We start from the raw sequence: 11093 nt of genomic DNA, 5'->3' as shown, positions 1-11093 counted from the left end.
GATTGGCATAACTATTTGCGTATGGACGAGGCAACCTATTTGGAACTGTTGCAACTTGTAACGCCTTTAATAGCCAAACAAAATACACATTTAAGGGAAGCAATAAGTCCTCACGAAAGGCTTACAGCTACTTTGCGATTTATCGCTACTGGTAGAAGTTATGAAGATCTAAAGTTCTCAGTTATAATTTCGCCTCAATCACTGGGACAAATTATTCCGGAGACTTGTGCAGCAATATATTCAGTACTAAAAAAGGACTATTTCAGGGTAAGTAATATTTTTTATTAAATCACAAAATAACTACAACAAAAGTAATAATTCTTCATTAAAATAAAATATAAAATTTTTTATCAAACATAATAGGTATAATAAAAACACATTAGAATTCGTTGAACTGACTATAATACGTGCTGGCGCTAGTATTTTGTAGCTGTGATTGTTGTTGAGAATTGAATGACGTAACTGGCAACATTTCGAAATAGTTACTCGTAGGAACGTTTGTAGATGTTGATGGATCTACAGAAGATGCATTATTCAAATTTAGACGAGTATTGCGATTTATATTACCAAGTTGTGCCTCAAACAGAATGTCGGTAATTAATTTTTCTGCTACTAGGCTAACTTCTTTAGACAAGCCTCTAAGCTTGTTTGCGACATTTTTCTCAACAATATCGTATTCATCTTTTTCTTTCTTTGAGTCCAACTCCTGCTGCACTCGAAGCAAAACGCTATCGCAAAGATTTCTTTGTTTAGGTTTTTTAAAAGTCCTTGTATTAGGGGTATATGTTTTAGATGAACTATCTCTGCTTTCATCAAGCGAATCATCGGTGGCTTGTGTCTCTAATGATACAGGCGATAGAAGTGGGGACTCATCGCTACCATGATCCTGTAATAATAAATAAATAAATAAATAAACACTGAATATATTTTTTTTAAATATTACAAACATTTTATTATATGATGAAAATATGATACCAATTTTTTTTTATTTCAGTTTCCGTCAAATGAAAGAGAATGGACATCAATAGCAAGGCAATTTGAGACTAGATGAAATTTTCAGAACTGCTTAGGAGCTGTCGATGGAAAGCATGTGCAGATCACGGCACCACAAGACAGCGGATCGTATTTTTATAATTATAAGGGTTTTCATAGCCTGGTGCTGTTAGCAATTGCTAATGCGAATTACGAGTTTATTTTTGTTGATTTTGGCACCAATGGAAGACTTTCTGACGGCGGAGTTATTGAGAACACAGTTTTTTATCAAAAGCTAATTGAAAACACCTTGAAAATTCCACCGCCTTCGAGCCCCACAAATTCTGAAATGAAACTACCTTTTGTGTTTGTTGCAGATGACGCCTTTACCTTGAGACCAGATTTTATGAAACCCTATGCTCAACGAGAATTAACGCCACATCGCAGAGTGTTTAATTATAGATTATCCAGGTCTCGAAGAATAATCGAAAATGTCTTCGGTATTATGGCTGCACGTTTTCAAATTTTTCACAAAGCAATTAATGTTAAATTGGAAAACATAGAGAAGATTGTAATGGCATGTTGTATTTTACACAACTTTTTAAGACGGAAAATAGGCGATCATTATACGCCAGCAAGTAGCCTAGATGTAGATGATATTGAGAATGGTACAACCCAGTTAGGCCTAAGACCAGGGCCAAATACCTTAACAGACCTTCAAAAAAGTTTTTCGCGTCATGCATCGGAAAATGCAAAAGATGTACGAGAGTCTTTTATGCGTTACTTTAATAATGAAGGGGCTATACAATGGCAAAATAAATTTATTTAGATTTAAAAATAATGTTTACTAAACACTTAAGTAATTTAAAAAAATATGCCATTTATAATGTATGTTTAAAATATATTATGTTCTAATATTTATTATAGATATTTTTTCTGTTTATATTTAAACAGATTTTATCTCCTTATAATATTAATAATTAGAGGTAAAAACCGGATTTATATGTATTTACAAAATACATATAACATAATTTAAGTGTTTTCTATAACATATACCTACTATATAGGTTTTTCTACATTATAATCCATATACAGGTATGTATATACTTTCAAACATAAAAAAAATGGTCTCTCTTTAATTTTGATTACCACATTTATTTTATTATTTTTATGGAAATTTGACAACGGTTGACAAATTATAAAAATTACAAAGCATATCGGTAATTCCCCAAAGCCCAAAGCGTATAGGTAAATACGATTTGTACGTTTATCACTTATAATAATTATGAAAATGGAAAGGCTCAGGCTAAATCTGCTTGTCTAAAAAAAATAATAGTAGATTATTTTTATGCATTTATAGCATTTTTAATTTACTTGATTAGTGAATCTTTTCGGCACGTCAAGTATAGTCCTTGCTCGGGTTTAATCACCGTGCCGACTGCCGAAAGTATCTTGTGATTCTACAGCACTTAGATCTTGTAAGGAAATACATGCATATAAAATCCATATTGCGCCTATTTTGCAGCGTGAAAAACAAAAAACATAATATATTATATTTTGCAGTTTTATACTACATATAAATCCGTCGTTATAGGTGTTGAAGGTTTATTTTCTTACCTTGCCGTTCTCGCTACTACTATCATCCATGTTCGATATGCTATCTCGAGGCATTTCTTGGTCCATTAAAAATAGCATCATATTAAAATACCATAGATGGGGTTTGTAAACCTCTTCTGCGCCCGCGCCGCTTCTTTGAGATAATTTCATCTTTTTTATCTCCCTACGGAAACTGCCTCGCAGAGAGTCTATTTTTTTTATAACAGTTTCTCTTGACGCATTTTCGTCCACTTCTTTTAATTTATTTACTAACTCTTCATATGCTTTATTTTTCAATTGACGGTTGTGGTAATCTTTGGATTTAATTTTCCACAGGCATGGAAAGGCCCTATACATATTAATAAAATCACTTAAAAATTCCTTGGAAGTCATCGCAATAGTTGCCATCTATTTAGTGCGGCTATGTACTATGAACTGCGTGCCTGAAAGGAGGACGGAGCAGCCCACACACTGTGTTTGAGGAACGTACACTCTTGTCGGTACGTACAGAAAATCAACCGAAACAGATTTTACACGAACATTAAACCGCGCCGTTTTTCTCTCCCCACACTGCCTATTTGGTACGTTCGTGCATGCCCGTACGGCCCGATTCGCGCGAATTGAACGAAGTCTATGGGGCCCTTAATATAATGTTTGTCTCCCACTTCTATCATGTTAAAATAGAGACGGTGTGATGACGCCGCAGGTGTCTAGCCAGCCAGTCGGTTTTAAATAAAATGATGCACCGGTAAGAGTATGCTTCTCGTTTCTGTCGTTTCGTTTCTCGTTGCTAACAAATTATGTCGTTTGTACGCAAGTAGTTTTTATTTATGTTGTAATAACTCAACCCATTGTGCATCTAATTAAACAAATAACAACAGCCATTTTGGAACCACTAACATTACTATTGCTTTATCATTTGTAATCTTTTTTATAGTTTTATTGTTTATACTAAATAGAGGAAAGGCATAGAAATAAAGCCCTGTCCATGAAATAAGAAAACTATCTATTGAGACTGAATCAGGATCTGGTTTCCACGAGATGTATCTCTTACATTTTGTATTAAGCTTAGAAGCAAATAAATCTATTTCCGGAGTATTAAATACTTTACATATTTTGTTGAAATAGTTCAAATTCAGTTTCATGTTGGAGGTTTCTTGACTCAAAATCTGCCACGATATTATCTTTTGTATTAATATATGAAGCGAAAACGTGTATTTTTCGACTTTCGCAATAATTCCATATTTCTTGAGCCCCTTTATTTAATTTTTTATGTCTTATATCCCCCATTTTATTTACATAGGCTAGTGCAGTAGTATTATCTACCCTAATTAAGATGTTACAATTATACACGTCCTTTGTAAAGCATTTTAAAGCATTAAAAACCGCTTTGCACACAATTATAATAAAATTTAAAAAATTTAAAGGAAAAAAAACGAATAAAAAAATGTATCAACTTGAATAGAAGCTATAAAAGCCGTGATATCAGTAACATAGTAAAAAAATACACCATTTTGACAATGATACTATGACAACCATACATTTTTTTTACAATGCATCAATGCCTTTTTTTTCTAGATTGGTAACCTATTAATATAAATTTATTACCAATTTAGCAACCCTCACTAAAAAACCCTAACTAAATTAAAACTATTATTACTGTTATTTTTTCTCCAGATATTTATACATTGTCCTAACCTTTATGCTGCTTTTATTATTATTATAAATATTATCTTGTAAATGTTCTTAAACCTTAAAACACCCTGTATAATACGATTACTATAATTATAAATAATATTTTCCTTATTTATGCCCACAACCTTAAAACCCCCCGTATAATTCTATTTCTTTACTATTATTATCCTTAAAAATGTTCCGTAATATCAATACCCTCTGTATATTTCAAATATATATTTATTAATATTTATATTCATTTTATTTATCCTAGTAATTTATCCAAAAAACCGTTCAAAATTGTCCCCATAATACTAATAATTCATTAATAAAATAATCACTCATGACGTCACGAGACGAACACGACGCGTTTATAATTTGTGGCCAGACATCCTTCATCCTTCTCTAAAACCGCTTTTCCTACTCTAACTCGGAACGCAAATGAGCCCGCCGGCCGGTAAAAAATGTAAATAAGATGAGACGTCAGATGCGCGGCGAATTTTCCCGCCGCAATAAAAACCATTCGATAAAAGATATGCACATATTCGGAAAATTTAAAGTTTCCTAATATCGTCAATACCAATTCCTGATCATTTCCACCCATTTTAAGCCGCTAATTCTCGAATTGAAAAAGTCGAATCCGCCCGAACGTAGGATTTGCCGCCATGACACCGAAAACCCCGCGGTTGCGTCATCTGGGGCGCGTTCACAGTCGCTACCCATGGGTTAAAAGTTCACCCGGTTAAATTTTACATGTCACGCCCGCATAAATTTCGCCCCGACAATTTTTGTTTCACCTCTATGAATGATATGGTCATGCGCAGTGCAATCTTATAATTGTTTGTTTATTTTTTTAAATGTGTGTATATTTTTCTTGTGCAAGAGTCGTGTGTGATTGTCGACTAAAATAAATCCTAATGCTATAAATTTTTTTCAAAACATTCTTGAAGCAGATAGTAGTGATTCATCAACTGATGAAGATGTTGCCTGTGCAATTTCCCAGACTGCTGCTTTTATCTCTAACATCAATAAAAGTTGTGAGAAAAGGTTCATAGAACGTACAGATAATTTTTCACAGATATCTGTGACTGTCCCACTTTTACAGACCAAGAGTTCCAGGAAAACTTCCGCATAACCAGAGAAGCATTCAGTTGGCTTCAGAACAAGCTGGAGAATAAATTGAAAAACTTTTCATATGGTCCAGAAAGAATATCGCCTCAAAAGCAAATTTTAGCTTCAATTTGGATTATGAGTACACCCGATAGTTATCGGTAAGTAGAAAATTCTTTATATTAGGGCCAGTATAATAATGTCTCGTGGACAACAGGTTGAGTTTCAACTCGAGGTCAACTATTAGCAGTTAAACATATTAAAAACATATAGGTTAATGCAATCAATACGCTGAAACATCATATAGGAAAGGACTGGAATTAAGAAATCAAATTGCCAGTAATTTACTGACTAATTAACTAAATTTTGTTTTTAACAACTATAATCAATATTTAACAACTATAATAATAGTTTCCAAGATAGCAATAATGACATACATTATTTAAGACACCTTGTATAAAACATCTGTATTAGGTGCCTAGGTTTCATATTTAAATGTAGGTCCTTATTTTGTTAAATAAGATAAAAATGTTATTTTTTAAGGTTTTATTGAATAAAAAAATATGTTATGTAATTATTTATATCACGAAGATTTGTAAAAATATTTAAACTAATGATCTAATTCTATCTAATCAAAGCTTAAAGAACATAATAACAACTTTACTCTTAGCTGCATTTTAATTTTTGTATTGTAATATTGTATATTACAAATTTAACTAACAAAGGTTTTGATTTTCATTTACATACCCAACATTCTTGAAAATTAATTAGAATTATGTGAAACTCAGAATTATGAGTAGGTACATTTTTTAGAAAACTAAAATCTATTTCTTTAGACTAGAATATTATTATAATTATTGCACAAATCAATGATTAATATCCCTTATTCTAAAAATAACTTTAACAAAAAATAATAGTTATACAGGGACTGAAAAAAAAAATCACTTATTGAGCTTTAAAAAATTAATGTATTCCTTAAAAGCTTCTATGGCTTCTTCTTTTTGTTTCAGGTTTTCCTCATGCCGCCTCTGTTTATTTTCTTCGCGTTTATTTAGATCTTCCCTTAGTTTTTTTTATTTCTTGAGTCATTTGCTCTATTTGCTTAAATTGCACATTTTTTTTTGTTTTTAGTGTTTTGGTTACTGTAACATTATTTACAACACCATCAACATAGCAATAATTTCATTATTGCTATTTGCACTTTCAGTGATATTCTCGGTCATATTATCATCCGTGGATGTAGAAGGAATTGCTTGGTAATCTGCCGATATGGGAGGAATTGCCACACTTGTAGATGCAACTGCTACTAGCTGAATATTGGGTGCACTGCCAAACATGTCTTCGAATTGATCAAAATACTCAAATGTTACTTTTTTTGGTCCAGTTGCCTTATTTGACATATTATCCTTTTTCTTTACATATTTTGATTTGAGGTATTTGAATGTATTCTTACACTGCTCCCCTGTATATTTGCCCATTTTTTCTGCAACTAGTTTCCACACTTTCTCATTTCTCAATGTTTGTGACTTAAATAGTTTTGTATGGTTCTTATAAATACTTATTAACCTAATCACATCCTTTCTTGTCCATTGGATTCTTTCAGAATCTGATTCTAATGAAAATGCATTGGAAAATGATGTAGTCTACAATGAAAATATATATAAGTATACCTACATTTTTATATTTTATAACATATCGTGCACCCGGAAGAAGAAGGTGACATCTCAAAATTATTCATTTTTCAGGAAAGGCGTTTAAAGATGTTGACTTTTTTGATATTTTTGTTATTATTTTTTAGGTCTTGATAGGATGATAATTTGTTTAACTTGTGTTACTGATTTTTTGCCTCTATTGAATGGTAATATTAATTTTTTGGTACTGCTCAAGATTAGGGAGAATTTGACAGAAGTAACCTTTTTGAATATAAAACAGGCAAAGCTACTTCTTTATTTCTTATGGCAAATAAGGGGTTTTTTGGTAGGCAATGCTCAAAATTTCAACCAAATTGAAAAAGATGTCTGTATCAAATCATTAATTACTTCAAGTATTAAAACAAAAAGAAAAAATTGAATATTTCACAAGAATATTTAATCTTAGAAACAACAGCATTGCAAATTAAACTATCTTTATCAGATAAACAACTAGCATCTATTAGATTTAGTACAACAAAAAACAAGAAACTACTGAGTATTTCCCAAAATTAATAAACCAAAAACCTAGCATTTATAGTAAGTAAATACCTATATTACCAATAATAATAAAAGGAACAAAAAACATTTTCTTAAGTAGGTAACCAAATTAAAACCTGGATAATGGCTTAAAATTATCTTTGTTATAAACACTTATCACAAGTTTTTTTTAAACTACGTATAAAAAGAAAGACAAGAATCCACTGCTAGAATAAGCAAACTAAAAAAATAATTTAAATGCAGAATAAACTAGAAACATTTACAAACGCTCAAAAAAACTCAAATAATACATCGGCACACACTTCTTTTTTTTTATTAGATCTATCAGGCCATTCTTTTTAGTATCTGAGATATATAACTTTTGTTTTGTAAGCTGGCTGAAGATTAATAACTTGCTTTGGTTCTTGGCTTCTACGATTTTTAATATTAATTTGAACTTGTCTAAATTCTTTATCGTATGACGTCTTGTAGGACAAAGTTTCCAAATTATTCTTATCTAATTCAAAAACTTTAACATCAGAAAATCGAAAATTTTTTGGGAAATTGATTTGCAGGTCGGACGCCAAAGCTTTGAAATCTTTAACATCTTGATGGCATATTTCGTGTACATTGTATGGGGTGCCAGTTTTTTTAGCTGTGCGTATGAGACATGCATACTGGTCGGGAACATAAATTGAATTGGATTTCTTATATCTTTTAATTTCTCTGTCTATAGTCGCATGAACACTATCCCCTTCATTTTGAGAGTGTCCGGTTATCAAAAACTTATATGTAATGGTTTTTATATTAAATGATTTTATTGCAAACAGGTAACTAGCCAGGACAAACTGATTTTTGTTTTGGCCAGCGCAATTATCTGAGTAGAGGATTATTTTCAATCCATCTCCGGTATCAGTAGTCTCACACATTTTTTGAAAGAAATCAAAAATGCAACTACCGATTTCGTTCGCTCCCCTACGGGCTTCTGCTTCATGCCATAGATAGCAGGTTCCTTCATTACTCTTTAGGTCGTACAAAGTGAAATTGAACACATTTAGTTTGGAAACATAATAGAAGGAGGATGCTTCTCCAACAGGACATGGTAGTATTGCTTGCATATCATACACCATAACTTTTGTGAATGGATCTGCATTATTCTTATCTGCGTCTTTCTCGATTCTACTCAAATCCTTCTCTCTTATGTGTGTTTCATATGTTTCTTGCATAGCTTGTTTCTCTTCTTCACTACCATTGCTGTATTGCAAACACAATTCGCACTGATCCTTTTTAGGTAAATGGAATGCAATATTAAACTCCTGATTAAAGATCTTGCAGTACATTAAGTAGTTTGCAGCTGGTTTCTTTTGCTCTTCACATATTTTCTGGTAGTCGCGATGAAGATCTGCCATTGTTCGACTTCCCTCTATATACTCCCTTTTTGTATGAGAACGACAATAGTGGCTCTCAATACGTGGTATGGACCGTATGTGATCTCTTATATCGTTCTTAATATTCTCATCAACTTTATAATGATTTTCATGCTTCTCTCGTCTGTCGATTTCCAATACAATCGAACTGTCACAGTGTTTTCGTTTCTTGATCACAGTTTCAATCACTTTATTATTAATGTCTAGTGTTGAGATGAAAAAACGTTTACACACCCTCATATGTATGTTATCTACAATAAAATAATATGCATTATTTGGTTTCCGTGGGTTTTCTACATTACTGTATTTATATTTTGGCTTAATGGTTTGCAGATTTGAAGAAATAAACTCTCTTTTCTGTTCAACAGTCTGCAACTTCCAATAATCTTCAAATATTTTCAGCCTACTATTCTCAGGTATTTTCTCGAAACATTTTAATCTACATTTATTATCACATGGGGGCTTAAGTGATCTAGCTGGGCGTTCTTTTTCTATTTTTTCTTTGGTACCATCTTCTCTTCTTATAATACTTGAATAACTGTAGCTTTCACCTGCATTTCTTAATTTTTTGCTTACTTTCTTTTGCCATAGTTCAGGATTAAATTTTCTTTTTTTAGCGGTTTTTTCAACTAAAGTAGGATTTTTCACTTTTCTTTTCCTGTTTGCTGTTTGCTCAACAGATACTTCATTTTCAATATCTGACTCGCCTTCTAATTGGTATGTAGGATCACCTACGCTGTCATCGCTTCCAAAAGGATCTGACTTGGACGAAGAACTGGATGACGACGATGTACTAGACGAGGATGATGAGTTACTCGATGATGATGTTGAACGCTTACGACTTCCATTCTGTGGTATGGTATTTTGTAATATTTCAGTACTGGATTCACCAGCGACACTAGTGACATGGATATTCGAGATGCCTCTATCAAATTCTTGAAATTCAGAGGAATAGTTTCCTAAAAAATATGATCAGATAGTTAAAAACATAAATTAGTTAGGGTAAAAAAAAAAACTTGAAGTCTCCCTCCACTATTTATTTAAATTCCTAATCACAGATTAAGAAGTGCGCAACATGTTTCAAATGTAGATTCATTCATCTTCAGGGGCCAGCAAAGGAAAGAGTTTACAGTCACGCACGACTGCTCACATGTAGCAGCCAAGGGCTTAAGAAACTTGTGTAAAGAAATTCATCATGGATATACTTCAGCAGGTTATTAGAAATTTAGTAGGGAGGATTTTTTTTTTGTTAAAACATGTGAAGTAAAAGTTAAAGTTAAGACAGTTTAAAAGTTTTGGACGTTACATGTAAGAGAAGACCTCAATTACATTTACATGTAACGTCCAGAACTTTTAAACTGTAACTTTAACTTCCACTTCACAATGTTTCAATAAAAAAAAATGTCTCCCTACTAAATTTCTAATAACCTGCTGAAGTATATCCATGATGAATTTCTTTACACAAGTTTCTTAAGCCCTTGGCTCCTACATGTGAGCAGTCGTGCGTGATTGTAAACTCGTTCCTTTGCTTGCCCCTGAAGATGAATGTATCTACATTTGAAACATGTTGGGCACTTCTTAATCTGTGCTTAAGAATTTAAATAAATAGTGGAGGGAGACTTTAACCTTTTTCTTTTCACCCTAACCCATAACTCCACTGCAACATAAATTTGTTATTAATTTTTTTATTTTTATTTTTAATTAAGCTGAATACAAATTTAGATAAAGAATCCCATTATTTTATTACCCGCAACCATTGGCTCTTGAAGATCAACAATGCTTGTCTCAATGGAAGTTTCAATAATGTAAGAATTTCTTTGTTTGTGAGTGACATTAGCAACCTCTTGAATGGAAGAATCGTTGCCTAAAATAATAAATTATTGGAAAACCAAAACAATTCAAGTTTTTTGTTTCAGTTATTTAGCGAAATATTGATTGGCAATTTTTTTAAAATTATTACCAGCAACCAATGTCTCCTGGAAATCAGCAATATTACTTGTCTTGATGGGAGCTTCAACTATCGGACTATTTGGTTGTGTATAAGTATCCAGCTCATGGACAACATCTATGCTATGAGGAAAGCCATTAGAAACCTCTTGAAACTTATCAGAATCTTTGCCTAAAAGAATAACAAGATAACCGTGAG

The 11093-nt window shown here is 32.3% G+C and overlaps 1 protein-coding gene across 1 annotated transcript in view; it reads left to right on the top strand.

Moving 5' to 3' along the window:
• The window catches only part of LOC126749263 (putative nuclease HARBI1), a 29875-nt gene continuing 18782 nt past the window's right edge, over nt 1–11093 (top strand). The window contains 2 exon segments of the mRNA XM_050458960.1: nt 1–267; nt 995–1732. Of these exon segments, the coding sequence (XP_050314917.1) occupies nt 22–267; nt 995–1732 (984 nt within the window). The 5' untranslated portion in view covers nt 1–21.

Source organism: Anthonomus grandis, chromosome 23, assembly GCF_022605725.1.
Source record: "Anthonomus grandis grandis chromosome 23, icAntGran1.3, whole genome shotgun sequence".
Lineage (NCBI taxonomy): Eukaryota > Metazoa > Arthropoda > Insecta > Coleoptera > Curculionidae > Anthonomus > Anthonomus grandis.
This window is presented reverse-complemented; position numbering and strand designations above follow the sequence as displayed.